Here is a 17764-nt window from a genome sequence, read left to right on the forward strand (position 1 = left end):
CAGCTCACTGAGCCGCCAGCGCTCTGGATGGCAGGGCTGCAAGATCCTCCAGCCTGCCCCAGTGCCCTAGACTGCGCGGCGGCATGGCTGCCAGTCCTGGTGCTCTGAGCAGCATAGTAAGGGGGTGGGGAGCGGGGGGGTTGGATAAGGGGCAGAGGGGACCCAGGGGCCAGTCAGGAGACAGGGAGCAGGAGGTGGTTGGATAGGTGTGAGTCCCAGGGGGCGGGGGTGTGGATAGGGGTTGGGGCAGTCAGGGGACAGGGAGCGGGGCGCGGGGTTCGATGGGGGGGGAGGTTAGGGACAGGGGACCTGGGAGTGGGTGGTCAGGGGACGGGGAGCAGGGTGGTTTGGATGGGTCGGGGTTCTGAGGGGGGCAGTCAGGGGACGGGAAGTGGGAGGGAGGGTGCTAATAGGGCGTGGGGGCCAGGCTGTTTGGGGAGTCACGGCCTTCCCTACCCAGCCTTCCATACAGTTTTGGAACCCCAATGTGGCCCTCAGGCCAAAAAGTTTGCCCACCCCTGCGGTAGAGGAATCCCACAGGATAGGTGGGATTCCTCCAGTCCTGGTCTGTAGCAGATGCCCGTTGAGTATTGTGGTGTTGGGGGGTTTTGTCACTCCTTATCTCCTTACTCCATACTACCTATATTGATATTTCTCATTGGCTGACTAAACATCTTGAGATCCAGTGCTACTCGACTTACGTTTCTCTTTTCAGTTAGGACAGGCTACAATTATGCCCTCTAGGTTGTGAGGTTGATGTCTCTTCCAGTTCTTCATGCTCATGGCGTACCTGTATACATAATTAAAAAAGTAGAGTTGTTTTGCAATAAGATTAATTTAATTCTAATTTTCCCATTCCTATTGTCTATATGGTGGAATATGTCAGATATTTTTGAGTTAAACAAGTTACTCCTTCCTGCCTACTTTAAAGCCAGTGTGTAAGTTCTGAGCCTGTAAGGTTGGTACTCTTGCATAAATGGAGACAGTCTAATGCAAGTAGTTGCCACTCATCACAGAATTTATACCAATGCTTGATACGCAAACCTTTACACTACTGATACGTCCATCAGTTGGTCTCTAACAAGTTGTATCCAGTCTTCACTTTTGCTTGATACCAGAATGTTCTCTCAGAAGATTGCCTGCTTCAACCTACTCTTTGCTTTCCCTGCATTGGTCCCTGAGGTTGCTTGACTAAGTCAACCTCCCTTTTCTAATCACTTATTGCCATTTGCATATCCCTAATAATTCTCCAGGATGTGTTTTGTCCTTTGTTACATCTCCTGTTCTGGTACATGGAAGAAAACATAACACATTGTTCTCTGCATAAATCACTGTTGTCTGGTTCCTAACTATTAGAATCTTCATCAGGGTCACCTGACCTCCTGCCCTGCCCCGCCCGCCCCCGGGTGGTTCCTTCTGTGCAAAATATTTGTCGTGGGTGTCTTGGGTGAAATGACTCTACAGATTCCCTTTTTTGATATCATCTCTATCTTTCATCCCTACTGAATCTCAATTTGCCACATATCTCTGATACGTCCCTCCATGCAAAATCCATTTTAATTTCCAGTTTCTTCAGTGACTCCAGCCTCAGCTGCTGTTTCAGCTCCTCTGCCTTGTCCCAAACACAGCATACACTTCCCCCAATGACAGCGTTCTGCAAACTGTTAAGAATTTTTTGACATTCATATTTGTGTGTGTGTGTACGTATACTGTTTTGTTTACCCTATTTGCTCTCTAACACTAGCTTAAATCAGTTCCTTTAGGTGTTAAATGCTGTTTCTCAGAACTTGAGCCCTCTCAGATAAACAGGCAGAAGAGAATAACTAAGCAGGGAGAAGAATCTTAATGAATGAGGCTCCTAATTTCTGGAAAATACAGTATTCTGGGACCACAGTGCAATGCGTTCTCCTCCTAACTATTTCCAGACAACTAATTTAACCCTGCTCTCCCAACAAAGCAATTAGGAGCTCAGTCTGATACTCCTATCCCTGCAGCCAATATAAAGTGATTTTTATTCCCCAGGATCAGACCAAAAAGTCAGAGAGAAGGAGTTATTTTACCTTTTTCAGTATCTGTATATGCTTTGGTGGAATGCTAGATCTTGACAGTTTCACAGTGATATACTATCTATATTCTTCAGATTCTTTTCTGGACTATGGGGATTAAAATCTGTAGTGGGGAACAGCCTCCTATTCAGTTCCTTAGGCAGAGATTTATTCTAGACTTGTTAGCTGGGTGTGTTACACTGAGTCTTCTCATCCCACAGTATAAGTTTGCATTGTCACTATATTCCTTTCCCTCCACAGTTTGACAACAAATACTGTGGTCCAGACGTACAATGCCGGCCGCCCTGTCTGGAGCTGCTGCTGGTGCCTTGATGATACCAACTATATCTATGCTGGGCTTGTCAATGGCTCTATCCTGGTGTATGATCTAAGGGACACAAGCTCTCATGTCCAGGAACTAGCCCCTCAGAAGTCCAGGTATGATTTCAGTCTCTATCCCAGAATTTCACAAGTGTACTGCCAGTTAAATGTAGCGTCTTAAACAGATGAGTATAATTGCCTGATTAAAGAGCATCTTTTGTGCACGTTAACGGTAAGCTGTAAAAATATTGGCTCATGGCTTAACCAGGGCAGATTCAGAACTAGCAGCAGGGATGGAACAATCTGAGATACTGTCACCTCTGCAGTTCTGCATCTGAGAATTAAACGTTAGTACAGATGTCTGGTCAGGATTCCCTGGGAGCTGTGTGGTGTAGTTTGGACACTAAAACAGGCCATGCTTGCCAATGGCTGGAGCATGCTGAGAAGTCTTATACCAGGAAACTTGAGTGCTATTAGATGTTTTTCACAACATTGCACTTCTACTGGTGTAAGGTAATAGACTCTGGGAAGGGCATAGGGTTAATGTGACTCCCTACTTTGTTCTTTCATAGGTAGCAGGGACAAGTTGTTTGGTTCCTAAGCACGTTAATAGACATGTTCTGAGTGTATGCGTAGTGGCATACAAAAGGTTTTCCCAGGGAGAGCCAGCACACAGGAATAGTGCCAAACTACAAATAGTTTTCTTCAGGGTTCCCTTAGTGTTTTGGCTCTGATGCTCCCGTAAGCTCCATGGTGGAGCAGGTCTTTTTAAAGTGTTTGCAAGTTCTTCTTTGGGCATTGCAGCCTTTTGATTTGTGATCACCTCTTCAAGGATTAGTAAATTGTTACCCATAGTTCTGGAACATAGCATGTCTACATGTCCATCATTATGGGTAGGCCCTACCAAATTCTGGGTTCACTTTGGTCAATTTCATGGCCACAGGGTCTTAAAATTAGTCAATTTCACAATTTCAGATGTTTACATCTGAAATTTCAGGGTGTTGTAACTGTGGGGTCCTGGTCTAAAAGAGGATTGTGGGGGGATCCCAAAGCTGTTGTAGAGGGGTTACAGGATTACTATACGCACGTCTGTGCTGCCTTCAGAGCCCAGTTCTGAAGGCAGCTGCTGCTGAGTTTCCTGCATCTGGAGGAGACTCCCAGAGGTGGAGGTAGGTCTGATCTCCCCAGTGCTTCTGGGATCACCCCAACTAGGGGCTCCTAGCTACTAGTCAGGACCAGTACTGGATTAACGCATGGGTCCATGGGGCCCATGCCCAGGGGCCCCGGATAATTTGAAAAACAGGTGCCCCAGCCCTGGCAGGAGCCAAGGATGGAAGCCCCGAACCCCAGCAGGTGCTACGGGGGCTGAAGCCCCAAGCCCTGGCAGGAACCCCAAGGGGGGACAGAAGCCCTGAACCTGGGTGGCCCGGAGTCAGGGAAGGAGCTATGCGGGGCAAAAGCCCCAAGTCCTGGGTGGCAGCTCCCAGCTAAGCTCCCTAAGCCCAGGGAAGGAGCCATGGGGGGGGCAGGCAGCCGCCCTGGGGAGGAGGGAGTGGAAGCCCCGGAGCTTGAGCGCCAAGAGGTGGGGTGGGGACAGACTTTGGCAGCAGCAGCCCTGGAGCTCGGAAAGGAGTCAGGCCGGGGTGAAGCCCCACAAGCTGAGCTGGATCTTCAGGGGGTGGCAGCCCCCAGCTCAGGTCCCTGACCCTGGGCTGGAGAGATGGCGTGGGGGGGGGGGTAAGAGGGAGCAGAGGTCCCGGAGCTCAAGCACCCAGAGCCCAGGCAGGAGCTGCGGGGGCTGGAGCTGTGGGGGGTGGTAGCCCCCAGCCCAGGTCCCTGAGCCCGGGCAGGAGCCCCAGGGGTGGAAGCCCCAAGTTCCAGCCGGAGCCCTTGCAGTCCCCAGCCTCGACCAGAGCCATGGGGGTGGGGCGCGCGGGTAGAAGCCTGGAGCCCAGCTCTGGAGCTACTGCAGCACAGAAGTGAGGGTGATACACCTTCACTTCTGCGCTGCCTGTGGAGGTTCATCCTATCTCCCTCAGATAACAGGCGTGCAGGGGAAGGACAAGTCCTGTCCCTAACCAATCCAGCTGATTTTGGGGAGATAGATTTCACAGGGAAGTGACATGTATTTCACGGCTGTAAAATTGGTAGGGCCCTAATTATGGGACTACTTTTTCTTTTTTTTGATAGAGTAAAGTTGTTGCATAAGGCCCTGAAACACTAAGATCATTACCTCTCTGGATTTTTTCACCCTTGCTAGTTCAGATGTGGGGAAGTACAGGAATCTTAGCCAAAATTAGCATTGGATAACCGAGAAAGGTTGAGTAGTATTGTGTAAATGACTTCCAGAGGCTGCTATTCTTGTGCTTAGGTCCTGGGGATTAGTGCTGTGATCAGTGCCAAGTGTCTCACTTGTTCAGGAGCTGACTGAGGAGATATCTGAGCCATTAGCAATTTATCTTATCTTTGAAAACTCATGAAAACTGGAGAGATTCCAGAGCACTGGAAAAGGGCAAAGTAGTACCCATCTATAAAAAGGGGAAAAGGACAAATCAGGGGATTACAAACCTCTCAGCTTAACTTCAATACCTGGAAAGATAATGGAGCAAATAATTAAGCAATCAGTTTGCAAACACCTTGAAGATAATAAGGTGATAAGTAACAGCATGTCAAACCAACCTAATAGCTTTCTTTGGCAGGGTAACAAGGCTTGTGGATGTGGAGAAGCGGTAGATGTGGTATATCTTGACTCTAGTAAGGATTTTGATACTGTCTCACGTAACCTTCTCATAAACAAACCAGGGAAATACAACCTAAATGGAGCTACTATAAGATAGGTGCATATCTTGTTGGAAAACTGTTCCCAGAGAGTAATCAGTGGTTCAAAGTCAAGCTGGAAGGGCATATCAAGTGGGGTCCTGCAGGGATCAGTTCTAGGTCTGGTTCTGTTCAATATTTAATCTGTGATTTAGATTTCGCAGAGAGTACACTTATGAAGATAGTGGACGATATCAAGCGGGGAGGGGTTGCAAGTGCTTTGGAGGATAGGATTAAAATTCAAAATGATCTGGACAAACTGGAGAAATACTATGAAGTAAATAGGATGAAATTCAATAAGGACAAATGTAAAGTACTCCCCTTAGTGTGACGAATCAGTTGCACGCATACAAAACGGGAAATGACTGCCTAGGAAAGAGTACTGCAAAAAGGGATCTGGGGGTCATATTGGACCACAAGCTAAATATGAGTTAACAGTGTAACACTGTTGCAAAAAAAAGCAAACATCGTTCTGGGATGTATTAGCATGAGTGTTATAAGAAAGACACAAGAAGTAATTCTTCTGCTCTACTCTGCACTGATTAGGCCTCAACTGAAGTATTGTGTCCAGTTCTGGCCGCACATTTCATGAAAGATATGGACAAATTTGAGAAAGTCCAGAGAAGAGCAACAAAAATGATTAAAGATCTGGAAAACAATCTACGAGGGAAGATTGAAAAAAATTGGGTTTGTTTACTCTGGAAAAGAGAAGACTGAGTGGGGACATAACCATTTTCAAGTACAAAGGATGTTACAAGGAAGAGGGAGAAAAATTGGTCTCCTTAACCTCTTTGGCTAGGACAAGAAGCACTGGGCTTAAATTGCAGCAGGGGAGGTTTAGGTTGGACATTAGGAAAAATTTCCTAACTGTGTCAGGGTGGTTTAAGCACTGGAATAAATTGTAGGGCTGTCAAGCGATTTAAAAAATTAATTGTTCAATTAATCGTGATGTTAAGCAACAATAGAATATCATTTATTTTAAATATTTTTGGATGTTTACTACATTTTTCAAATATATTAATTTCAGTTACAACACAGAATACAAAGTGTACAGTGCTCATTTTATATTTTTTATTACAAATATTTGCACTGTAAAAAACAAAATTGTGTTTTTCAATTCACCTCATACAAGTACTGTAGTGCAGTCTCTTTACCATGAAAGTTGAACTTACAAATGTAGAATTATGTGGTTTAAAAAAAACAAACAAACCTGCATTCAAAAATAAAACAGTGTAAAACTTTAGAGTCTACAAGTCCACTCAGTCCTACTTCTTGGTCAGCCAATCACTTAGACAAAGTTGATTACAATTTGCAGGAGATAATGCTGTCTGCTTCTTATTTACGATGTCACCTGAAAGTGAGAACGGGTCTTCACGAGGCACAGTTGTAGCTGGTGTTGCAAGATATTTACATGCCAGATGCACTAAAGATTCATATGTCCCTTCATGCTTCAGAAACCATTCCAGAGGACATGCTTCCATGCTGATGACGGGTTCTGCTCGATAATGATTCAAAGCAGAGTGGACCGACGCCTGTTCATTTTCATCATCTGAGTCAGATGTAACCAGCAGAAGATTGATTTTCTTTTTTGGTGGTTCAGGTTCCGTAGTTTCCACATCAGAATTTTGCTCTTTTAAGACTTCTAAAAGTATACTCCATACCTTGTCCCTCTCAGATTTTGGAAGGCACTTCAGATTCGATCGGGGGAAGTCCCGGATGACTGGAAAAAGGCTAATGTTGTGCCCATCTTTTTAAAAAAGGGAAGAAGGAGGATCCTGGGAACTTCAGGCCAATCAGCCTCGCCTCAGTCCCTGGAAAAATCATGGAGCACATCCTCAAGGAATCAATTCTGAAGCACTTAGAGGAGAGAAAAGTGATCAGGAACAGTCAGCATGGATTCACCAAGGGCAAGTCATGCCTGACTAATTGCCTTCTATGACGAGATAACTGGTTCTGTGGATGAAGGGAAAGCAGTGTTGTTCCTTGACTTCAGCAAAGCTTTTGACACGGTCTCCCACAGTATTCTTGCCAGCAAGTTAAAGAAGTATGGGCTGGATAAAATGGACTATAAGGTGGATAGAAAGCTGGCTAGATTGTCGGGCTCAACGGGTTGTGATCAATCGCTCCATTTCTAGTTGGCAGCCAGTATCAAGCGGAGTGCCCCAAGGGTCGGTCCTGGGGCCGGTTTTGTTTAATATCTTCATAAATGATCTGGAGGATGGTGTGGATTGCACCTTCAGCAAGTTTGCAGATGACACTAAACTTGGAGGAGAGGTAGAAACGCTAGAGGGTAGGGATAGGATACAGAGGGCCCTAGACAAATTGGAGGATTGGGCCAAAAGAAATCTGATGAGGTTCAACAAAGACAAGTGCAGAGTCCTGCACTTAGGACGGAAGAATCCCATGCATCGCTACAGACTAGGGACCGAATGGCTCGGCAGCAGTTCTGCAGAAAAGGACCTAGGGGTTACAGTGGACGAGAAGCTGGATATGAGTCAACAGTGTGCCCTTGTTGCCAAGAAGGCCAATGGCATTTTGGGATGTATAAGTAGGGGCATTGCCAGCAGATCGAGGGATGTGATTGTCCCCCTCTATTCGACATTGGTGAGGCCTCATCTGGAGTACTGTGTCTAGTTTTGGGCCCCACACCACAAGAAGGATGTGGAAAATTGGAAAGAGTCCAGCAGAGGGCAACAAAAATGATGAGGGGACTGGAACACATGACTTATGAGGAAAGGCTGAGGGAACTGAGGATGTTTAGTCTACAGAAGAGAAGAATGAGGGGGGATTTGATAGCTGCTTTCAACTACCTGAAAGGGGGTTCCAAAGAGGATGGCTCTAGACTGTTCTCAGTGGTAGGAGATGACAGAACAAGTAGTAATGGTCTCAAGTTCCAGTGGGGGAGATTTAGGTTGCATATTAGGAAAAGCTTTTTCACTAGGAGGGTGGTGAAACACTGGAATGCGTTACCTAGGGAGGTGGTGGAATCTCCTTCCTTAGGAGTTTTTAAGGTCAGGCTTGACAAAGCCCTGGCTGGGATGATTTAATTGGGGATTGGCCCTGCTTTGAGCAGGGGGTTGGACTAGATGACCTCCTGAGGTCCCTTCCAACCCTGATATTCTATGATTCTTAAACCTTGGGTTGAGTGATGTAGTTATTTTTAGAAATCTCACATTGGTACCTTCTTTGTGTTTTGTCAAATCTGCTGTGAAAGTGTTCTTAAAACGAACATGTGCTGGGTCATCATCCGAGACTGCTGTAATATGTAATCTATACAGAATATGGGTAAAACAGAGCAGGAGACATACAATTCTCCCCCCAAGGAGTACAGTCACAAATTCAATGCATTATTTTTTTAACAAGCATCGTCAGCGTGGAAGTGTCTTCTGGAATGGTGGCTGAAGCATGAAGGGGCATATGAATGTTTAGCATTTCTGACATGTAAATACCTTGCAACGCTGGCTACAAAAGTGCCATGCGAACGCCTGTTCTCACTTTCAGGTGCCATTGTAAATAAGCAAGCACCAGTATCTCCTGTCAATGTAAGCAAACTTGTTTGTTTGTCTTAGAGATTGGCAGAATAAGAAGTAGGACTGAGTGGACTTTCAGGCTCTAAAGTTTTACTCTGTTTTGTTTTTGACTGCAGTTATTTAACCAAAAAAAATCTGCATTTGTAAGTTACACTTTCACGATAAAGAGAGTGCACTTCAGTACTTGTATGAGGTGAAATGAAAAATGCTATTTTTTGGTTCATCACTTTACAGTGCATATATATGTGTAATCAAAAATAGCAATATAAAGTGAGAACTATGCACTTTGTATTCTGTGGAATTGAAATCAATATTAAAAATGTAGAAGAACATCCATAAATATTTAATAAATTTAAATTGGTATTCTATTGTTATAAGTGCTGGCGTTACGCTCTTGCAAATTCTCCTTTCAGGTGTCCTGTGGTTTCCCTGTCCTACCTGCCCCGAATGGCCTCCACCACGCTGCCATACGGTGGGGTAATAGCTGGGACCTTAGAAGGAGGCTGCTTTTGGGAACAGAAGGCCACCAACTCCTACCGGCCTCACCATCTGCCTCTAGAGTCTGGAGGCTGCATCGATATTCAGACTGAAATCAGCACTCGGCACTGCCTTGCAACTTACAGGCCTAGTAAGTAATTGTGTGCAAGTACAACACCCTTTATGCAGTGCTTTTATCAGTTTGCCGTAATTCTGCCCTGCCACATAAGCCCCTGTGAGGTGCCAGGGTTTGGTGGTAGCTTTGGAAAGCTGGCGCCTCAGGGAATTGAGAGCATAGCAGAAATCATGCTTTTACTTTTCAGAGGCGAAGGCCTGGATAACACACTAGTACCATGCTTCCCCTTGGACACAGTAAAGCTTTTTGTGTGGCTGCACATATACAAAAGAGATGCTGCTGAGAGTGGGGTTGGGAGGAGAAGCCTGGTATGCCTGGCTGCAAATGGACCGTTCCTTTTGCCTCACAATGCCTCTTGCCTAGGGCTTCCATCCCTGTGGTGACCCTGAGTGGGTTTGTATTAGGATTCTAGTCTCTTTGCAGCTTAGTTCTGGCCCTTTCCTGAAGAGGCTATTGTACAGTGGGGAAAAATTGTATTTGGCGAAAAGAACGAGGAGTACTTAATCATAGAATATCAGGGTTGGAAGGGACCCCTGAAGGTCATCTAGTCCAACCCCCTGCTCGAAGCAGGACCAATTCCCAGTTAAATCATCCCAGCCAGGGCTTTGTCAAGCCTGACCTTAAAAACCTCTAAGGAAGGAGATTCTACCACCTCCCTAGGTAACGCATTCCAGTGTTTCACCACCCTCTTAGTGAAAAAGTTTTTCCTAATATCCAATCTAAACCTCCCCCACTGCAACTTGAGACCATTACTCCTCGTTCTGTCATCTGCTAAGGTGCCACTTCTGGCACCTTAGAGACTAACAAATTTATTTGAGCATAAGCTTTCATGGGCTAAAACCCACTTCATCGGATGCATGCAGTGGAAAATACAGTAGGAAGGTAGGTGTGTGTGTGTGTATATATATGTATGTATATATATGTATATATATGTATATGTATGTATATATATGTATGTATATATATGTATATATATATATGTATATATATATATGTATATATATATACACACACACAGAGAACATAAAAAAATGCGTGTTGCTGTACCCACTATAACGAGAGTGATCGGTTAAGGTGAGCTATTATCAGCAGGAGAAAAAAACCTTTTGTAGTGATAATCAGGATGGCCCATTTCCAACAGTTAACAAGAAGGTGAGAGTAATAGTATGTGGGGGGGATATAAGCATGGGGAAATAGTTTTACTTTGTGTAATGACACATCCACTCCCAGTCTTTATTCAAGCCTAAGTTAATGGTGTCCAGTTTGCCAATTAATTCCAATTCAGCAGTCTCTCACTGGAGTCTGTTTTTGAAGTTTTTTTTGTTGTAATATTGCCACTTTTAGGTCTGTAATCGAGTTACCAGAGAGATTGAAGTGTTCTCCGACTGGTTTTTGAATGTTTTGTGTCCATTTATTCTTTTACATAGAGACTGTCCGGTTTGGCCAATGTACGTGGCAGAGGGGCATTGCTGGCACATGATGGCATATATCCCATCGGTAGATGTGCAGGTGAACGAGCCTCTGATAGTGTGGCTGATGTGATTAGGTCCTATGATGGTGTCTCCTGAATAGATATGTGGACAGAGTTGGCAACGGGCTTTGTTGTAAGGATAAGTTGATAGAGATCTTGTAGTTGTTTGTCTCTGTCTGAGGGGTTGGAGCAAATGCGGTTGTATTTTAAAGCTTGGCTGTAGACAACGGATCACGTGGTGTGGTCTGGTTGAAAGCTGGAGCCATGTAGGTAAGTATAGCGGTCAGTAGGTTTCTGGTATAGGGTGGTGTTTATGTGACCATCGCTTATTTGCATGGTAGTGTCCAGGAAGTGGATCTCTTGTGTGGACTGGTCCAGGCTGAGGTGGGGTGGAAATTGTTGAAATCATGGTGGAATTCCTCAAGAGCTTTTTTCCATGGGTCCAGATGATGAAGTCGTCATCAATGTAGCGCAAGTAGAGTAGGGGCGTTAGGGGACGAGAACCCCTCAGACAGAGACAAACACCTACAAGATCTCTATCAAGCATTCTTACAACTACAATACCCACCTGCTGAAGTGAAGAAACAGATTGACAGAGCCAGAAGAGTACCCTGAAGTCACCTACTACAGGACAGGCCCAACAAATAAAGTAACAGAACGCCACTAGCCATCACCTTCAGTCCCCAACTAAAACCTCTCCAACGCATCGTCAGGAATCTACAACCTATCCTGAAGGACAATCCCTCACTCTCACAGATCTTGGGAGACAGGTCAGTCCTTGCTTACAGACAGCCCCCCCCAACCTGAAGCAAATACTCACCAGCAACCACACACCACACAACAAAAACACTAACCCAGGAACCTATCATCGCAACGAAGCCCGTTGCCAACTCTTTCCACATATCTATTCAGGAGACACCATCATAGGACCTAATCACATCAGCTACACTATCAGAGGCTCGTTCACCTGCACATCCACCAATGTGATATATGCCATCATGTGCCAGCAATGCCCCTCTGCCATGTACATTGGCCAAACCGGACAGTCTCTACGTAAAAGAATAAATGGACACAAATCAGACGTCAAGAATTATAACATTCAAAAACCAGTCGGAGAACACTTCAATCTCTCTGGTCACGCGATTACAGACCTAAAAGTGGCAATATTACAACAAAAAAACTTCAAAAACAGACTCCAGTGAGAGACTGCTGAATTGGAATTAATTTGCAAACTGGACACCGTTAAATTAGGCTTGAATAAAGACTGGGAGTGGATGTGTCATTACACAAAGTATAACTATTTCCCCATGTTTATTTCCGCCCCCCACTGTTACTCTCACCTTCTTGTCAACTGTTGGAAATGGGCCATCCTGATTATCACTACAAAAGGTTTTTGGTTTTTTTTTCTCCTGCTGATACTAGCTCACCTTAATTGATCGCTCTCATTATAGCGTGTATGGCAACACCCATTGTTTCATCTTCTCTGTGTATATACATCTTCCTACTGTATTTTCCACTGCATGCGTCCGATGAAGTGGGTTTTAGCCAGGGAAGCTTATGGTCAAATAAATTTGTTAGTCTCTAAGATATCACAAGTACGCCTCGTTCTTTTTTGCTGATACAGACTAACACAGCTACCACTCTGAAACCTGTATTTGGTAAGTGACTCAGCTTGTCAGTGGAGTTACCCTTTCTCTACATCCCACAGATAAGAGCAACAATTGCCTGCATTGTGTGGTGATGGAACTGTCCTGCAGCCAACTGACGGATGCATCTGTCGACATGGTCTGCTCCTGTCACCCAGTTCAGACATTCAGTGCTGGGCCCACCTGCAAACTGCTGACCAAAAATGCCATCTTTCAGAGTCCAGAAGAGGATGGCAGCATCTTGGTGTGCGCTGGCGATGAGGCCTCAAACTCTGCCATGGTATTTCTTTTTTCCTTTCATTTTCATCAGGCAGCGTTTTATTGCAGTGCTTAGGAGAGAAACCTTATCTGTCCCATGTTGTTAAATCCAGTGTGATGCAATTTGCATTGTAGGTAACAGGTGAGTGGGCAGGGAGGTGTTTGTGTGTGTGTACATTAACTTTCCATACTTTGCTTGTGGGACTGGCTAACTCCCTGGCAACTTAGAGATACTGCTTCAGGCTGTAAACCAGTAATGCACAAAACTAGATACTGTGTCCTTACGGTAATTTAAATATAGGCAGGTTGCCCCTGTAGTGAACTTGTGCCTGCTTCCTACCTGAGGAATGTAGGTAGGCAGAATGTAATTAGCCATGATAGACTCTGTCCAGGGCCTAGGAATTAACACTTTCCTCCAAAGAAAATGTCCTGTTGTACAAATGGTACCTGGCCAGTACAGTGCCACTTACAGGAGCAGCATGCTGGCACACTAGCTCAATACCAACTCACAGGGAAGAGTTCAAGCCTGTTGAGTCGCAACATCACTTCTTATGATCTGGTCTATGGAAACCAGGGAGTGAACTTCCCTCCTAGAGGTGGTCTCTTCAGGTTAGGGTTGAGACAGGTTGGCAGGGGACAGTGGAGGAAGACTTGTACTGCTGCCATCTGTGCGGTGTCTGTTCTGAGGTTGAAGGAGGACTTCAGCCTCCAAGGTAAGAGTGTACCTTGGCATTTAGCTATGGTTAAAATGCTATGGCTACAGCCCCAAAGCAAACCTCTTGTTACATAAGGGGTGTGATAGAGAATTGGTCCATCCAGCCTTCCTTGGGAGCAGTAAAATAATGAGGAAAGCTGGCTTAACAGCTGTTGGAGACTACTGTTCTCGAGCCACAGAACAGTTACAGCACAAGAAGCTATAGTGCTTCATCCACATTACCCTGCCACTGTTTCTAAACACTGACTTGCAGGGATCATCTCTAGGAGTGAAGATGGTTCATTCTCCATGTCTTCTCTGAAACATGATTTTGGCAATTAATTGATCTTTAAATATTCATGGTAAATAGGCCCAATGGCCTGTGATGGGATGTTAGATGGGGTGGGATCTGAGTTACTACAGAGAATTCTTTCCTGGGTATCTGGCTGGTGAATCTTGCCCATATGCTCAGGGTTCAGCTGATCGCCATATTTGGGGTCGGGAAGGAATTTTCCTCCAGGGCAGATTGGAAGAGGCCCTGGGGGTTTTTCGCCTTCCTCCGCAGCATGGGGCACGGGTCACTTGCTGGAGGATTCTCTGCACCTGGAAGTCTTTAAACCATGATTTGAGGACTTCAATAGCTCAGACATAGGTGAGAGGTTTATTGCAGGAGTGGGTGGGTGAGATTCTGTGGCCTGCATTGTGCAGGAGGTCAGATTAGATGATCATAATGGTCCCTTCTGACCTTAATATCTATGAAACAAACAACAAGGGTTCTTACTGCTGCCAGGTGGCTTTGTAGATCCCAGCCAGGTGGGAAATTGGTACATCTCAATCCATTATCTCCCACAGGCTGAATCATAGAATATCAGGGTTGGAAGAGACCTCAGGAGGTCATCTAGTCCAACCCCCTGCTCAAAGCACGACCAATCCCCAACTAAATCATCGCAGCCAGGGCTTTGTCAAGCCTGACCTTAAAAACTTCAAAGGAAGGCGATTCCACCAGCTCCCTAGGTAACACTTTCCAGTGCTTCACCACCTCCTAGTGAAAGTTTTTCCTAATATCCAACCTAAACCTCTCCCACTGCAACTTGAGACCATTACTCCCTCGTTCTGTTCTCACTGGTACCAGATGACAGTCTAGATCCATCCTCTTTGGAAGGAAGAGCTGCTAGTTGGTAGCTCATAGTCACAGTGAACCCAGGCTGAAATTAAACTAGTCACAGAAGTAAGAGGCTGCATATCCTATTATTAAAGCAGTGGTGGGGGTTAGGAAAAATCAGTTTTAACTTAAATCCCCTCCCCTTGCAAAATCTGTGCACAAGCTTTTTTTTAATGCATTAAATAGTATTACTAAAATTCTTTCCAATAAGAGTAACCAGAACACACACACGCTATTGATAAATAGAGATCTTTTCTTAATGAAGCATGTAATATTCCTAAATTACATGGGTTTATAGATCTTCTGTTACCTGTACACATAATCCTATATCAAAGAACAGGAATACTCTAGAGAAGCACGTACTGGCCATATTTGGTTCATGTCTGGAAGATGACTTTTGCAATAGTAAGTGTTGCATTTATATATGCAAGCTAAAGGAACTTTGTACAGGGTTACTGAGCCATGGGACGTGTTTTAAGAAAAACTTTTAAAAGTGGAATTCAGACTGCCTCATCACAAATGACCAGCCTTGCCCACTTTCCATTTTCCCTGAGTTAGTTGTTTAGTCTGCGGAAGAGAAGAATATGGGGGGATTTGATAGCTGCTGTTAACTACCTGAAAGGGGTTCCAAAGAGGATGGCTCTAGACTGTTCTCAGTGGTAGCTGATGACAGAACAAGGAGTAATGATCTCAAGTTGCAGTGGGGGAGGTTTAGGTTGGATATTAGGAAAATCTTTTTCACTAGGAGAGTGGTGAAACACTGGAATGCGTTACCTAGGGAGGTGGTAGAATCTCCTTCCTTAGAAATTTTTAAGGTCAGGCTTGTCAAAGCTCTGACTGGGATGATTTAGTTGGGGATTGGTCTTGCTTTGAGCAGGGGGTTGGACTAGATGACCTCCTGAGGTCCCTTCCAACCCTGATATTCTATGATTCTATGTCCCTGATTATCTGACCTTCCCGAGAGGAGGCTAATGGCAAGTTTAGTGGCTCAGAAGTGAGTCTTTCCTGGCTGGAGAAGGTGTTGGAAAATGGCTGAGCTAGCTGGGATGTTTCTTTGAGGAGGGGCTCCTTCCCACCAACAGCATTAGAACCAAGACTGAGTGGGAGGAGAGCACCATGGTGCCTGACCCTTTGTACTTCACAGGTATGGGATGCTGGAAGTGGCTCCTTACGGCAGAAGCTACAAACTGACCTACCTGTGCTGGACATCTGCCCTTTCACGGTGAACCGCAATAACTTCCTGGCCACTCTCACTGAGAAGATGGTGAAGCTCTACAAGTGGGATTGAAAAAGGCTCTGTAAGCCTTCCGCAGAGAGGAGCTTCCAAAATGTGCTGTTAACAAACTACCAATTCCAACAAATTCTCTGCTGTCCCACCACAACAGCACAACCCCAGGCTCTGCTTTCCTGCCTGAATTGTTTATGGGACAGGAACTGCCACGGCATCTCTCATGTTGGTGCATTCAGGAACTGGAGCACTGGTGTTTTGTCTTTTCTCCCCACCCTAATTTGTATCTGTCCTTATTCCTTCAGTTGATCCCAAGGTCAGTTTTTTCTATTCTCAGGCAAACTGGCAGCCTGCCTCAATGCAGTGCTCACTCTTGGCCTGTCTCCAGCTGCACAGTGTTATAACTCTCTCTCTCTTCCCCACCCCCACCCAGCATTAACACAGTGCTGGGACTTGCAAACCACTTCATAGAATGACCCAAAGGAAAGGAATTTCTGAGACTCCCCCTGTACTTTGCAGTCCTCCTCCCCTTGCTCCATGATGAAAGGGCCTTTAAGTAGCAGTTTGGCTGCTGCCTTGTACTTAGATGGGCATTTTCCCAGGAATGTTGTGGACATGTCCTGTAAAGGACTTACTCAGCTGTTCCTATGCGCTTTTTGAGGCTTCTGGGCAAAACAAGCTTGGTGGGGCTTTTCCATCAATCAGGTAAAGCCAACTCTATGCCATTAGTCTTTGCCATGGAGAAGATAGTTTTGGGACTGGAGTGAGAACACTTCTCTTCTGCATTTTCATATGCATATAGTATGAACCTTGCCTCCTCTTTAGGCGCAGCCCAGTCCAAACATCGTAGAACTGTCTTTTGTCTGGAGAAAGTTGGCAATAGGGTGGGGTGGGGAGACTTTTGTGCAGTTTGATGCTAGTTGCAATTCATGTTAACCTTGCCTAAGGCTCAGGTGGCTGAACAGCATTTGAATTGAAAAGGAAGAAAGAGAAAATGTTGGCTGCTTTGTACCAAATGTAATAAAAACTGTTGGATTTCCTGAGGTTTGATTCACCAGAGGGTCACAGAGTGGTCCCCGTCATCCTTGTCTGTGGCACAATTCTTCACATCCTAGATGTGAGTCTGAACCAGAATTCCCCATAAAGAGTTGGTGGGGTGTGGGGTGAGCCAAGGGTTTGAGTGCCAAGTATGCAGACTGATTCTCAGCCCACATGTGTTCCTGTGAGTAAGGACATTTCATTTTCTGACTTGAAATGTAAATCATGTTCATCCCCATGTTTGTATTTGCCAAAGACAAACTATCAAGAATGTTACACAAGTTGCAAGACAGTTTCCCTGCATGGGGAACCTGTCCCTGGGCACTGTTCCTTGCATGAAGCCTGTGTAAACGGCATCTTTTCTGTTACCAGATCCAGGGTGTCACTAATTAAATCCACAGAACAACTTTCCTTTCTAAAACTTGCAGGGATATGAATTTTCTTTGAGTCTTCTCTTTAAAAACAAGATAATGTAAAATATACACATCTCCATTTAATTGTATCTATTTTTGTGTGATAGTTTGTTCCTATCTTTTTATGTGATGTGAAAAATAAAGCATTTATCATTATAGAACCCTGCTTCTGCTGATGTAACTGTCTGACCTTGTGAAATGTGTGGTACAGAGATGTGCTTCCATCTAGATGAATATAAACAAGGCTCCGTGTACTCTGGCAAGGATCCCTTCATCTGATAGGACTTCCAGGTTGGATGTGGGAGTTTCAAGTATATTTACTAATAGAGGCTTCTAGTGAATGTAATATGAAAATTGAGTCCCCTGTGGTGGCTTCAGTATCAATTCAATTTGTCTTACGCTGACCTCCATCTTTCAATTTTGCTGCAGATTTTTATATTGACAAAGCAAAACGATATCGTAGAAATGATTGGGGATTGTACAGGAAAATCTGAAGGCATGGACAGCTGCCTAGAGGGACAATTGATG

The 17764-nt window shown here is 45.0% G+C and overlaps 1 protein-coding gene across 9 annotated transcripts in view; it reads left to right on the forward strand.

Moving 5' to 3' along the window:
• Positions 1-17397, forward strand: part of RFWD3 (ring finger and WD repeat domain 3) — a 65682-nt gene extending 48285 nt beyond the window's left edge. For all 9 annotated transcript variants that reach the window (XM_073307088.1, XM_073307085.1, XM_073307090.1 and 6 more), the window contains 4 exons: positions 2307-2483; positions 9127-9341; positions 12506-12723; positions 15702-17397. In XM_073307088.1, the coding sequence (XP_073163189.1) occupies positions 2307-2483; positions 9127-9341; positions 12506-12723; positions 15702-15845 (754 nt within the window). In that variant the 3' untranslated portion in view covers positions 15846-17397. The remainder of the gene's footprint in view (positions 1-2306; positions 2484-9126; positions 9342-12505; positions 12724-15701) is intronic.
• Positions 17398-17764: the final 367 nt, after the last annotated feature.

The sequence above is a fragment of the Lepidochelys kempii genome, chromosome 12 (assembly GCF_965140265.1).
Source record: "Lepidochelys kempii isolate rLepKem1 chromosome 12, rLepKem1.hap2, whole genome shotgun sequence".
Classification (NCBI taxonomy): domain Eukaryota; kingdom Metazoa; phylum Chordata; order Testudines; family Cheloniidae; genus Lepidochelys; species Lepidochelys kempii.